The sequence below is a fragment of the Thamnophis elegans genome, chromosome 2 (genome assembly GCF_009769535.1).
Source record: "Thamnophis elegans isolate rThaEle1 chromosome 2, rThaEle1.pri, whole genome shotgun sequence".
Taxonomy (NCBI): Eukaryota; Metazoa; Chordata; class Lepidosauria; order Squamata; family Colubridae; genus Thamnophis; species Thamnophis elegans.
The window spans coordinates 54,013,345-54,027,911 of record NC_045542.1 but is presented as its reverse complement, the minus strand read 5'-3'; the positions used below and the strand labels follow the sequence as shown (position 1 = coordinate 54,027,911).

Genomic DNA, 14,567 nt, shown 5'->3' with positions numbered 1-14,567 from the left:
CCATTCTGATTCACTGGGATATAAACGAGAGGAAAGGAAAAACACAATTAGACTTGCAAGGCTGACAGCAGCCCTTTAAAGTAGACAACCTTGAGAAGATGTCACAGGAAGACTACAACTATATTTCTTTGGAATAGGTTATAACAAAGTCTTGAGCAAGACCAGTTGTTAGTGATTTGATGAGGTGTTCATTAAAGTTCATTGGGCCACAGGAAATGGGAATCACCTTGCCCTGTACCTCAGATCGTAGTTTATGCCTCTCAGCTTGGCAAGAATGATTTGTATCATTGTTCAACATGCCAGTATCATTTTCTCTATATCACTGGTGGCAAACATTTTGATCTTCACATGTCAACATTTCAGAAATATCTAACTTGACTCTGCTGCCATTTCACATTGCTGTCCCAAAACAAAAGAGAAACAATTCTTTACATGTTCATTTATTTTTTAAAAAATCCAATTCTGTGTGATCCCCAGAATCTATATCGTACGCTGCTTAATTTCAGGCAATGTCCTCTTTATTCACAAGTCCCTGTGGCCTACCTACACAATGCTTTCATTCTTGAAGTGGCTTCAGAAAATGATCTTCCTTGGCCTCTGCAGCCTCAGAAAATTTTACAAAAGCATACCCCTTTCCCAAACAATTTTTGGAGGGTCAAGGATAAGAGCCTTGCCTTCTCAGGAGACTTCTGCAACCTTCAAAAATCACAGGATAATGCAGTGAGCGCTTAAAAATAGCTGATGGGTATTGGTGAACACTAGCATGTCGCCCAAAGCATCGTGGCATGTTGCCTTTGACCGACTTGTCCTAGGTTCACCATTACTGTCCTGGAGAAGCATTATTATGTAATCCTTTGTATAGAACTTGGAATTTGGTGGATTAGATTTACTTTCAATGAATTGTAACGGCTCACAATTACATAGAAAAATGTGTTAATGATTGTAATAAAAACTTGTTATATATTTGGCCTACAGCATCTTCTCAAAGTGGGAGGCATGTACTTTGAAATATACGCTATGTGGAGAAATTGCATATATTAAAAAGAATTTTGCAAAACTACTTGTGAAGAAATGGTTTAGATTATTTTAAGTTTAGAGTTAAAAGGATAGCAAAACATGAAAAAAAAACCTCAAGCATTTGGAATTTATATTCTAAACATTTCAGAGACTGTAAAATTAAGATAGTATCACAAAATGCATCGGCTACAAGAAAAAAATAAGTAAAGGTACTGTTTTATTTCAAGAAAAATTAATGTAGTGTTCATATACAAATCAAGTTAAATTTGATTAGTTTGCTCACTTCTGAACAGCTACAAAAATAATCTACCCAGTCTGCCAAACAATTTAACAGTACTGTAATATGACAAAAACTTCATTGGAGCAGCCACAGGGATTTAAAGTGACATATATTATTTCAATAATTTTTTTTAAAAAAGCACACTTCTAAAATATGCCTCTGTTAAACACCCATTATGATTTTAAAAATGTACAAAAAATAATCTTAGTGGAAACAGTACTCATTCTTAAAAGTCTGCTTCCAAAACAATAATTTTCATAATTTAAAACCCATCCCAGTACAAATATATATATTTAAAAAGGAAATAAATTGTGCAAACACTTGAAGAATTGCAAAACACAGATCCAGAGGCATAAAAAGGAAGAGGCTAGAGTGGTTCCAGCATCTTCACAAGGTGGATAACTCAAGATAGGTACGAGCTTCAGGTGAGGCACAATGAGGAAAAGGATGCAGCCCTTCAATTTTATCCGAAGCCCTGGCCAGGGGATGCTTCTCAGCCCTGACGATGCTGTACCTACAACAGTAGTGTTATGGCACTCTTTAAATGCCCAAACCTCACAAACGACACGCCAAGGCACAATCATTCTGTTGGAAAGAAAAAAGCAGTTACTGTATAAAAGTTGAAGATATATCATTATTCAATTTACAACAGTCTTTGCCAACCTGGTGCAATAACCAGATACGATGGATTTAGATTTAGTTGCATGATTTTTAGCTAGTTTATACAGTCAGTTGACTAATGAAACACTGAATTGATTTGATCCAGTGCAGGTACTGCACCACACAAGTAAATAACTGGATATTGTGGTCTCAGCACATCTAAAGGCCAGGCTGTGTATTTAATATCTGTAGATTTTAAAGATCCGTGACAGAAATAATTATGTATTACTTGCTGGTATTTTCCCCCTAGCTCAAATTCTGTATCAGTGACAATATTTAACTTATTTTTTCTATTTACACAATGGTGTATGATTCATCCAGCAGCTTCTAACTGGCCTGACATAGTAAGAAAATAGTCCAAAAAATGCCAACCCCATCTTTCTAGGGGTTCCTGCTGGAAGTGTTCCACTGTTGCTAGGCCTTTTGGAGAAAAGACCTAACTATTCTTCCCAGAAAAAGAGGGCCAAAAGGCTCTGTTAGTATGTTGGGTTTTGTAGTAAATTCTGGCTAGGTTCCCAGTAGTCTGTCTTAAAGAGAGAAAAAGAATGTAGGAGGAAAATGAGGCATAAATCCTCTCCATTTGAAGAAAAATAAGAGTTGGGGGGACGGGGAATACTGAAAGGTCTTGTTGACAACCATAATGTCAAGAATTGTCATGACAAGGCTGTCTTTGAAGAGCAAAATAGGCTTTAAGAGCAGCCTTTTCTTCTGGACAAAACAAGATTAAGGTTTCCATCAAGATATCAGAACCAAATAACTGGACAAGGAATTTAAAAAAAAACTCTGTCCTTTGTTGCTGTATATTAGGGCTGTCAAACTTGTAGCCTGTGGGCTGGATGTGTCACACACTGGTCACACCCATGCCTGGTTTAGCGAAGGGGGAAAATGGTGCGATATGTCATGTGACGCTGCCGTGATGAAGTTTGACATCCCTGCTGTATATACTGAGTGCAGCAAGAATTATTTATGGGCAAAATACATTAATCCTCACAATGAAAGAATGGATGGAGAAACTGATGGAGCTAGCAGGGATGGCAGAATCAAATGCTTTAATTGAAAAATACATAGTTTTGTTGCTACTTGGAAACTACTTCTAGACTGAAGACAGAAAGAAAATATATATGGAATTTTGACTTTGGGATTTGCTGATTAGACAAGTCTGTTAGTCTAATATTCCTAGCATGTTAAATATGTCAAAGAAAAAGTGAGAGTGTATCTTATTTTTATTCTACTGCTCTGAGAAAAGTTGGAGGTTAACACATTTTTCTTCTTTTTCTCTCTACCCTACACTTCTCTCTTACCCCTTTTTTCCTTCTCCATTTTTCTACTGTCTTTATTTTAATTTGCATTTATATTATGAAAATTTAATAAACATTTTTTTACAAAAAGATATCAGGACACAATCCAGGCTTTCATTGAAGCAAGGCAAGTTGGTGCCCACATTTTTCTCCACTCTGGTGCAGATTGCAGGGCCACTATGGCTGAAAAGGCAACTAGATATGAGGCCCAGACTGCTGAAATTTTCTCTGGAATAAAGAGAGCTCTGGGGGTGCATATCAGAGGTGGGTTGCTACTGGTTCACACTGGTTTGGGTGAACTGGTAGTGGAAATTGGGACTGGGTTGCCAAACTAGTAGGGACGGCAGGCTGGCCACACCCCTGAACCGGTTCCACAGTCGCCGCTGCCATTGCCGGCTTGTTTTTTCAGTCATTTTTTCATGTTCTGCACATGCGCAGAACAATTTACAGGCAACTGTGCATGCGTGAAGCGATCTGGCATTAACGCCGGCAGCAACCCACCCTTGGTGCACATTATGTTCCTTATTGGGAAGAACAGCATATAAAGTTTACTAATAAATATATACACCCCAACAGCTGATTTTTGTGTGCAGATGACAGAACTTGCCACATGCAATTAACTGTGAGTTGCAGGTTCCATCCTGTTCTGAACCCTAAATGCAGCCTTTCATGGATTCAAGGCATGACCAAGACTCATTCTTTTTAATCATTCTGGGGTTTAATTTTTTTAACTGCCTCTTTAAGACTGAAAAACCTTCAGAACTGCAAGCCTATAAAGTTGCTGGCTGAGTTTTTTTTTTTTTTAATGGAAACTACACCTTTTCAGCTTTGTAAGATTTTTTTTTTATTTTGATAACTTTTTGCAAAATACCACAAAGAAGTGGCTTTAGAGTTGTTTTTAGAGTTTAAATGCTAATGCTTCATGAAACTGGTTTAAAGAAAGACTTTGAAACTAATTAGAAAGATCTTTTCCTGTAGGGAAAGTCTGCTTTGTTTACATTTTTTCCCTGTGAAGCAAGATTTTGAAGGTCTATTACTAAAGCACATGATAGGGAAACATTTGATGTATGGGCATATGAAAAAGTCCTTGAGCTTTTTAACTCTTTACTAGAACTAAACTTTGCTACCGAAAATGAACAAACTCCTTTGAAGACAACAAACTGGACTTCAAGGCAGACTGATTAAAACTTACAAATAAAAAAATGAGATGGAAATGTTGGATCTACAAGTAGAATTGCATGATCATTTAACAATAAAAAAGGACATACAAACAATGTACCCTAAGAGCAATGTAGACTATTCTTTTAAATTGAAATGTGAGAGATTTATTGGAGTTAACTTCATAGAAATTACCAATGGCTTTGGATAAAGATAAGAACTTGAACAGATGAAGCAAAGAGACTATAAGAAAACCGAAAACTGGGCAAGGGACGATGGGTAAAGAGAGAGAGAGAGAGAGAGTAAAAGATCTTCCATGAATATATCTCAATAAAAACATGCGTATTAATATTAGAATTATATAGGATATATGTATTAACAGTAGAATTACACGGATGGGAGAATTGGAAATAATAAGAATACATTTATTTTAAACATTTAAATGATTGTGATTGGCACTAGAAGTGTACATTGAATAATGAAAGAATGAAGAATGAAATTTTAACATAAATCGATGTGAAGATCTAAATAAGGGAAATATGAATAATAAAACAGGTGAAAGATAGGAAATAGAAAAGAAACGTCTTAGAATGTTGTATGTATGTATGTATGTATGTGTGTATGTGTGTGTGTATGTGTGTGTATAGACAGACAGACAGACAGACAGACCTCCCCAAGAGGGAGGTTTTAAAACTGAAGCAGTAGTAAAAAGTATGTGTAAACAACATGAAATAATGAAAATGAAATATAATAACTATGAGTAATATTTGACTATTTGTATTCAAATGTATGATACCCAGGTATCACACCATTCACGCATTGATATATATAAATAGTATAAAATAAAAAACTTGATGGGAAAAAAAAGAAAACTGGAGTTAGAATTTTATCTGTGGGACTTAAGGATGGCTGGGAGAAAGAAGGAAAAAATCCTACAAAAATGGTTTATCTGACTGTAGATAAATAATGATTTGTTATCTTTGGTGATATTTCATTGTGAGAAAAATATTCCAGATATTCCATGAACCCCCCAAAAATACTATAACAAAGAAATAAAAGGTAACAAAAAGCTTTATTAACTACTAACATGCGCATGTAGGATTCTCTAGGGAAAGAGAATGATTGCAGGTAGGCAGGTACTCCTTAAATACACAAAATGAAATTTCAGGAGTATTATCAGCATACACCATCAAGCAATTACAGAAATACATTTGTGTGATCGATAACAATGTTGGCAATCATCATGCGACTTGCACGGAAATAACACGTCCCAAAATTTGTTATCTTTGGTGATATTTTATGGTTATCTGGTTTGGAAATCTTCAGTGCTGCAATGGATTCATTTTTAATATTTATGTTATCATTTCTGAATGTGTAAATAAAGGGTTATTTCTGGTAATGTTTAATAGATTTCAATTTTATTCTTTTCTAATGTTTGTTAAAAAGAGGATATAGATCAGGGGTTCCCAACGCCCATGCTCCACAGGGGGGCAATTTGATTTTTAATGGGGGCAATTTGCTTAAAACAAGTTAATGGCCTTTTAGGCTTCTTCCACATTAGTAGAGCTCACTTTGTGAGTAAAGTAAGAATTATATGTCATTGGGGGGGGGGGAACCAGGATTTTAAAGATGCTTAGGTGGGACATAGCCAAAAAAGGTTGGGAACCATTGATATAGACCAGGGGTAGTCAACCTTTTTATATCTACCGCCCACTTTTGTATTTCTGTTAGTAGTAAAATTTTCTAACCGCCCACTGGTTCCACAGTAATGGTGATTTATAAAGTAGGGAAGTAACTTTACTTTATAAAATTTATAAAGCAGAGTTACAGAAAACCCCTACCACCCACCATGAAAACTGGAACGCCCACTAGTGGGTAGTAGGGACCAGGTTGACCACTGATATAGACTAAATGAAGAGAAAGGTTTTATACTTAGTTGTTATTTTTGTTAATTTTTACTGGACCTTCATTGATCAATAAGGAGAGCTGAAGATTTAGAGATGACCCAGATTGGATCCTGCAATTTAGAAATGAGTTTATAGACAATGGGATGAAATATAGAATGAAGATGTATCTGGTTGTAATTGAAGAGACAGTCATAAATAGTTAATGTTGAATATACTTGCTAGGGATGAAGAGAAAACAATCTTTTTCTTACTATCTTTTTTGGGGGATTTTTTTTCTTTTCACACTTACTTTTTTATATACGTATATTTGTATAAGGTTTGTTAGTTTTATTTGTTCAAAATAAACCGTAATAATCATAATAAAATTATTGGGAAAAATTCAAACTAGATACAATTCTAGTTTGCTAACATTCTCAGGTTCAGAGAAATTAGTTGTTTCCTATTCCAGTTAAAGGGAGAAAATTTTTATAAGACTGCTCAGCAGTCCCAAATGAAGAGTAGGAAACAATATATTTTTGTAACAAGCCATAGTTTATTATGTTTCAATACCGACTACAAGTAAAAATATAAAGTCAACTTACCTCCTCCATTACTTAGCGTATGCCCTACTTGGATTCTTCCTGAACTTCTATTATAGTAACTCCTACCAAAAAATGAAGAAAACAAAAAGCATTAAAAAATGAAAAACATTTTTTTCTTTTTGGCTTTATCTTATTTTTTTAATTTCAAAGTTAGCTGGCCTTATTATACTCAAATGCTTGTTAAAGAATTATGCCGGGTATGGGACCTGCGAAGCCGTAAGGGGGTTAGGGAGGGGGGATTATAGGGGGGAGGGGGGAGGGTGGAATTACAGTTTCAATCCTTAGAACAATAAGAATTCACTTGTATACTGCGGCTCGTTTTCCTTTTTTTTTTCTTTTTTTCTTTTTCTACTTTTATTTTAAAAACAAACTGAATTGTATGGATACACCAAAGTGAGGAGAAGAGGGAAAGAGAAGGGAGAAGTAAAGAGGGAGTGAGAGGGAATGTAAGGAGGGTGAGATGGAGGGAGGGGGAGATGTCTGAGGGGGAAGGGAAGTAGAAGAGGGAAATGCTGGAGGGGTGAAAGGAAAGTTGGAGGGGGAGAAGAGAGGGTGTATGGGGGAATGAAGTGTTATGTTGGGTTTTTTTTTTTTCTCTTTTTTTTTTTGTTTTTTTTTACGCACAGTATATAAGTGATTGTATAAAATGAAAATGAAAATGAAATAAATAAAATTTACTGGGAATACGGAGAAAAAAATGAAAAACAGGAGATTATGAGATAGCCAGCTTATGCCATATCATTTTCATATACAGTATATAGTGGTAGTTTCTTTCCAAGCAAACATATGCAAGTAATACATTGCAACAGTATTTCATGGATTGTTTGCTTCAGAAAAAAGCAGCTGTATCTATGGAGACTCTTAATCATTCAGTCATGGTTAATTCAAAAAATAAAAGTTTTCAGAGAGAAAAACCAAGAAAGTTGCCTTTTGGAAAGGCAACTTTGGAACAAAAAGCAGCTGTCTTTCTAAGAAGAATTATCTCTCCAATGTTACAAACTGAATTAATTGGAAAATTAAAAACCAAATTCATACAATTAACACTAATCAACTTTCAATTTTCTCATTGGATACAAACATAATATGCATATATCATGCACACATGCAACTTCCTATTTCTAAGCAAATTTATTTACTATTTAGAAAAGACTCTCTCCTCAAAAAGGAAACAACTCAATTACACACTCTAGCTATAAAAAGATCTAGTTCACAGGTGTCAATCTCATGGCGTCACGTTGCCATCACGTGATGTTTCCCTCTTTCACGGAGCTGGGTGTGTGTGGCCTGTGCGCACATTTGGTTCGCGGGCCGCCAGTTTGACACCCATGACCTAGTTTAAAAATCTTAATGTCTTTTTACCACTTAAAAGCTCTTCCTAAAACAAAAAATACATGCATCTCATCCAAACTGGCAGAAAGCTGTGTAATTAGAATCCAAATGGTAACATCCCTCTTCCTTCAGAATGTTTATCTCCAAAAATACCAAAAAAACATTATTGATCTTCCCTTTCCATTACTATATCTGAACTCGTGACCTACCAAATTAATTCCTTAACAGACATCACAAATATGGGTGCATCATACTCACCCTCTCCCATCTTCTAGAGTACTCTGGATTTCCTTCAGAACATCTGAAAGGAGGGGAAAAAATAAGTTATGAGAAATACATGTGCCTATATCATCATAGCCTGGAAGTAATATAGAAATAAGTGAATGTAACATTTTGGAGCTGCAGAACACTGGACACTAAAACCCCTCTCAAACTGCTTTGTTAGGTGGGTTAACATTGTCCATTTCACAGATGGGGTAACTGAACCATTGTGCTCCGAACAGACACAAAGTAAATGTGGCTTGGTTTTTAAGCATATTAGCAATTATGAACGACAGCTGGAAACTATGTGATGCAAGTATTGAAGAGTACACACACCATACACAAACCACTGGTCGCCCTCTAACACCACTGGATGACATCACCAGGTCTCGCTGCTTTAGCAGAGTAAGGAAGATACTCATGAGATGATTCACACCCCGGTCAGTGTCTCTTTGCACTTCTACCATCGGGCAGAAGACTTCGAAGTATAGCCAGCCAAACAAATAGGTTTCAAAATAGTTTCTATCCTTGCGCTTTGAGACTCTTAAACACAACCACAATCACTCCACGCACACGTGGAAACGTATGACTAGTTTTTCTTTTTCTTTCCCCCCTAATCACTTGCATAGGGATTATTCTTTATACTATTTATGTTATTTGTATTTTTTGTCATGGATTGCACCAGTGAGGCTAAAACCAATTTCGTTGTTATACATGTTGTACAAAGACTATACTAACACAAATGGCCAGCTATGTTGAATAATGCCTATTAGTCATCTCAGCTATATTAAGTCTGATCTGTTAAACACACAAAACATACAACTCAGAAAGAAATCTATTGAAGTTATATGCCTTTGGGTGGAAAAACAAGGAGTTGAAACTGCATTAGTAAAAATATTTAGGATAATTTCCACGAAAAGTCCATTTCCCAACCCTTTTTCTTACTTTCATCATTGAGAAGGGCGTGTTCCATCAGCCTATCAGTCATTCTTTCTGGAAAAATATATATATTAATATTAAAGCAACTAATTCTCACAGTCTGGAGACAAAAATAGGACTTTGAGAGTGAATGTATCAACACAGAAAGAGAAAGCAAATGTTTTAAAAGTTATTAAAATGGCTGACAGGTCCTTAAATCCTCTGAGCAACCAAGGCCACGACTTACTTCTGCATACCAAAACCCAATTTTGAAATTCAAATCTACCGTAAAATGACAAAGAAGAAAGGTGATTCATACCATGCAGAGACATGGACATAGCACCTATTAATTAACTGTTATTAGTATTAGTAGTATTACTAGTTATATGCTTTAATGGTTCAAGGAGAGTTAAACAAAACAGCATTTAACTCTAACAAAAATAAGGTAAACCAACTGCTTGAACCTGAAGTGGGAATTATAACGTTCCCTGCTACCAATCTACTGATGAATTGGTCATAGGGATGGAAAGGAGTAAAACATTACTGCTCCATTTCTTACCAGGCCAAGAGATGCTACCTGAAAAGGATGCTGTGGAGAGACTAGATCTTTGGATCTTTTTAAATGCCTCTAGAGCAGTGTTTCTCAAATCTGGCAACTTTAAGATATGTAGGCTTCATTTCCCAGAATTCACCACATAGTTATAGAGTGTATTTAAATAACCAAAAATTAACTCTTGGTTAAAAAGGCATGGGTATGTAAGGGAGTGTGTGGTGATAGGGGCAGTGTGTCTGTGCACACAGATGGAGGATGTTTCTGATATTTTGTGATAAATTGTTTTCTTCCTTGCCGTTTCAGCTCTTTCTTGGGGGGTGGGGGGTGTCATGAAATTTTCCAAAATGTTTTATAAAGTTTTGGTTAATTTTTCTGCACGTGTAGCACCCAGTTGCGTATGGATTGCCACACTACCTATTCAGACACAGACCAGCAGATAATTAGAACTGCAGTAAAAACAATTGTTACCAAACCTGCCTTTCATTGACGACCTGTACACTGCATGAGTCAAAAAGAGGGCTGTGAAAATATCTACAGACTTCTCATATCCTGGACATAAATTGTTTCAACTTCCACCCTCAAAATGACAACAGAACAACTAGGATAGTTTCCCCCCCTAAGTCATCACTCTGCTAAACAACTAATTCCCACAACACTGTCAAACTATTTAGTAAGGTTGTATTACTATTATTCTTCTCATCTTCCTGTTACCTATCTCCTTTTCTACTTATGATTATAACTTTGTTGCTTGTATCTGTATGATTTATATTGCTACTGAGCTTCCTAATATGATTTATGTTCATTGCTTATTTAGTATCCTATGACTATCACTAAGTGTTGTATCTTATTATTTAAGATGAATGTATTTTTATGATGACTATGATCATGATTTATCACATAGCTTTTATGTGCACTGAAAGCTTATGCACCGAAGACAAATTCCTTGTGTGTCCAATCACACTTGCCCAATAAAGAATTCTATTCTATTCTTATGACTATGGGATACAATGCAAGGAAATTATTCCAAGACACCATCGTTTTCTATGATAGGCACAAAAGCAACTGAGTTCTAAATACTTACCATCACCACCTGGTTCACCAGAGGTTTGTCTTGAATCCCTAATGCTGCTGCTGCAAAAAAAGAAAAAAGCCAATGAGACCAACTGTTCAATAGTTCTGGCTCAGAACTTGATAGATCAAGCAGTATTCTTTAGTCCTAACATTACAGCAACCCATGTTTTATTTGCAACATTTAGAAAGAGAACACCTAGAACAAGGGTGTCAAACTCACAGCCCACGTGCCAGACGCGTCACATACTGGCCACCCCACTCCTGGTTTAGGGAAGGGAAAAAAAGTCCCGATAGGTCATCTGATGACAACGTGAGTTTGATACCCCTGACCTAGAACATTCCCCTAGAGGTGAATTGGTTTCACAGATAGATCTTTATTCTATCCACTTAATATCAGGCTTCATTTGCCCAGAAACACACAACTGAGCAGTCTAAGGTTATTCAAAAGTGATACTCAGATAGTCCTGAGTTAATCACCACTTGTTCAGTAACTAGCATTGAATGAGTGATGGTTATGACTAGCCTCAAAGTTCTGGCTGTCTCAGCACTCCTGCTGTTACATGTTCAATCTGAGTACTTTGTAACTGCTTCATACTTATGTGGAGTGCAGCATCCTGGAGTCATGTGATCATGATTTGCCACCTTCCCCGCCAGCTTCCCTGGCAGGGAAGCACTGAAATTGCTTGGGTAAATCCCCCCTCCCCCATCCATGTACACACACCCCAAAACCTCTCTGGGGTTGAGGCATGTCTTGCCAGCAACCCACACTCCTTGTGAGGAGGTGCTCACTTAATGACCCACAATCCGCACTTGATACAATAGGGACTTCAGAGATTGCTAACGCTAAGTGATATGATCATATGGTGTCTGACTGCATTGCTTAGCAATGGAAATTCCAGTTTCAATTGCTGTCATAACTCGAGGACTACTTGCTCGTAAACCCTATAAATCAATTGATTGGACACCAGGGGACAAGCAGACACATTGACACATTAAGCTCTTATACAGAGTAAAGAACAACATCTATTCAAATCTTTTCCACATCAGACATGGATCTCTTTTGGAGATAGGTCTTCCCCAGGGGTAAAATTCAGGAGGTTTTCCGGTTGTGGAAAATTTGAGTAGTTCAGAGAACCGGCAAATACCACCTCTGGCTGGCCCCGGAGTGGGGAGGGGATGGAGATTTTGCAGTATCCTTCCCCTGGAGTGGGAAGCGAATGGCGATTTTACAGTATCCTTCCCCTGGAGTGGGGAGGGAATGGAGATTTTGCAATATCTTTCCCCAGGGAGTGGGGAGGGAATGGAGATTTTGCAATATCCTTCCCCTTGAGTGGGGAGGGAATGGAGATTTTGCAGTATCCTTCCCCTGGAGTGGGGAGGGGATGGAGATTTTGCAGTATCCTTCCCCTGGAGTGGGGAGGGAATGGAGATTTTGCAATATCCTTCCCCTTGAGTTGGGAGGGAATGGAGATTTTGCAATATCTTTCCCCAGGGAGTGGGAAGGGAATGGGGATTTTGCAGTATCCTTCCCCTGGAGTGGGAAGGGAATGGAGATTTTACAGTATCCTTCCCCCAGGAGTGGGGAAGGAATGGAGATTTTACAGTAACCTTCCCCTGCCACGCCAACCAAGCCATGCCCACAGAATCGGTAGTAAAAAAAATTGAATTTCACCACTGGTCTTTTCATAGTTCTGTGAATTATACATTCCAAAAATTATAGTAATATGACTGCATATGCAATATTATCATGGTATTGTTCAACACTGGGCAGGATCCCTAAAGATTTGGGTTCTTCAACCACAAAACAAGAAAATTAAAATTATCAACCATACTGTCACATAAGTTACACTTCGTAAGTGTTACAAAATGGATACTTGACTTGACTGACAGAAACTCTGACAGACATACTTTGATTTCTTTGAAGTCCTTTCTGTGCTAGATGTGCTGTGCCCGTGGCTGTTTTCTCTGTTTTCCAATGCTTTCACAAGACATCGAGGTTCCACCAGCCACTTTGGCGAAAGGGAAAATCTTTCAAATTCTGATGGGGAGATGAGATAGAACCCTGAAGGGAATGATGGAGAAACAGCCAGTTGAGTAGGGATAGATATTATGCAAGGGGGGTCCTGTTTCCCAAAGTCCTACATATGCACATTCTCCCTTCTAAACAGATTAAGGTTACAAACATACATGGAGGCTGTAAATATCCCTTTATTTGGAAATAAGTGCACGTGAGCAAAGCTGATTTAAATTCAGAACAAACATACAGAGCTGACTACATGATCAACGTCCGGTGTCGCATCTGAACTGATTAGTTTGATTTTATTACTGGAGATCCCAATAAAGTATCTAACTCTTTTTTGGATGGATATGTTTTTTTAAAAAGTCCTAAGGATGAAAAATTGCAACTAGGATATGGATATTGATTCCTTAGGCTGTTACCTCATAAAGGCACTTTTGTGCAAATGTTAAAGTAAGATAAAGGTCAGGTAAAGGCTCCCCTTGCACATATGTGCTAGTCGTTCCCAACTCTAGGGGGCAGTGCTCATCTCCGTTTCAAAGCCGAAGAGCCAGTGCTGTCCAAAGACGTCTCCGTGGTCATGTGGCCGCAATGCCAAAGATGCACGGAACGCTGATACTTTCCCACCAAAGGTGGTTCCTATTTTTCTACTTGCATTTTTACATGCTTTCGAACTGCTAGATTGGCAGAAGCTGGGACAAGTAACAGGAACTCATTCCATTACGCAGCACTAGGGATTTGAACTGTCGAACAGCCGACCTTTCTGATCGACAAGCTCAGCCTCTTAGCCACTGAGCCACTGCGTCCCTCCAAATATCAAAGTAGAGAGCACTTTACTAATAGACCAGTTTAAGCAAAATTTTGGTTTCGGTACAAAAGGAGATGATTCTTCCCCATTTCCCCAACCCAGTCTTCTTCCTTAGCCTTCCTAGTATTATAAGTACAAAGACAAAACATCTCTATGCTCTCAACTTGAGGCTCAAAAGTTTCAAAGGCCTAGCACACCAAAGTACGGTAACGCATGGATGATCCCCATATTACCTTGTCCATATCGGGTGAATACACAGGAAGCAATGCCACTCACATCCTCCTTGCGAATACAGGGATAACGGGCTTGGATTTTAAGTGAAGGCAGAGAGATAATCTGGATGTCTCCCTGATTTGTCAGGACAGCCAAGTCATTCTCACTATGCTCGGTCTTAGAGCTGACAAAGTTGGCAACGGACACTTTTCGCACCCGGGAGCCTTCCAGTGCTGTAAGTTTCAACTTCAGTTTGGAGATGACTTTGGGCAAAGTGAAAACCTGCCAACATGAACAAATTCTATCATTTCCCTTCCTGAGTGGAAGAATTACATCAAAGCTTCTGCCAGTCAACCTGTAATGAGAAAAGTGCAGCATTTCCCTCCTTCACTAGCAAAAGAGCCTGGTTGTTGTTTTTTTAAGCAATGATTTTCTGCCTCAAGCCACAGAAAGCAATGAATGAATTTTCTACATGGCCAGGATCTGACTCTCACCA

The 14,567-nt window shown here is 37.8% G+C and overlaps 1 protein-coding gene across 5 annotated transcripts in view; it reads right to left on the bottom strand.

Annotated features, from left to right (window-relative positions):
• Window positions 1-1,216: 1,216 nt before the first annotated feature.
• The window catches only part of LLGL2 (LLGL scribble cell polarity complex component 2), an 84,986-nt gene continuing 71,635 nt past the window's right edge, over window positions 1,217-14,567 (bottom strand). For 4 of the 5 annotated variants that reach the window (XM_032209435.1, XM_032209437.1, XM_032209436.1 and 1 more), the window contains 7 exons: window positions 14,092-14,353; window positions 12,942-13,095; window positions 11,044-11,093; window positions 9,437-9,484; window positions 8,489-8,531; window positions 6,902-6,963; window positions 1,217-1,882 (listed from right to left, as the gene is read on the bottom strand). In XM_032209435.1, the coding sequence (XP_032065326.1) occupies window positions 1,878-1,882; window positions 6,902-6,963; window positions 8,489-8,531; window positions 9,437-9,484; window positions 11,044-11,093; window positions 12,942-13,095; window positions 14,092-14,353 (624 nt within the window). In that variant the 3' untranslated portion in view covers window positions 1,217-1,877. The remainder of the gene's footprint in view (window positions 1,883-6,901; window positions 6,964-8,488; window positions 8,532-9,436; window positions 9,485-11,043; window positions 11,094-12,941; window positions 13,096-14,091; window positions 14,354-14,567) is intronic. The other variant, XM_032209438.1, reaches the window with a different exon arrangement.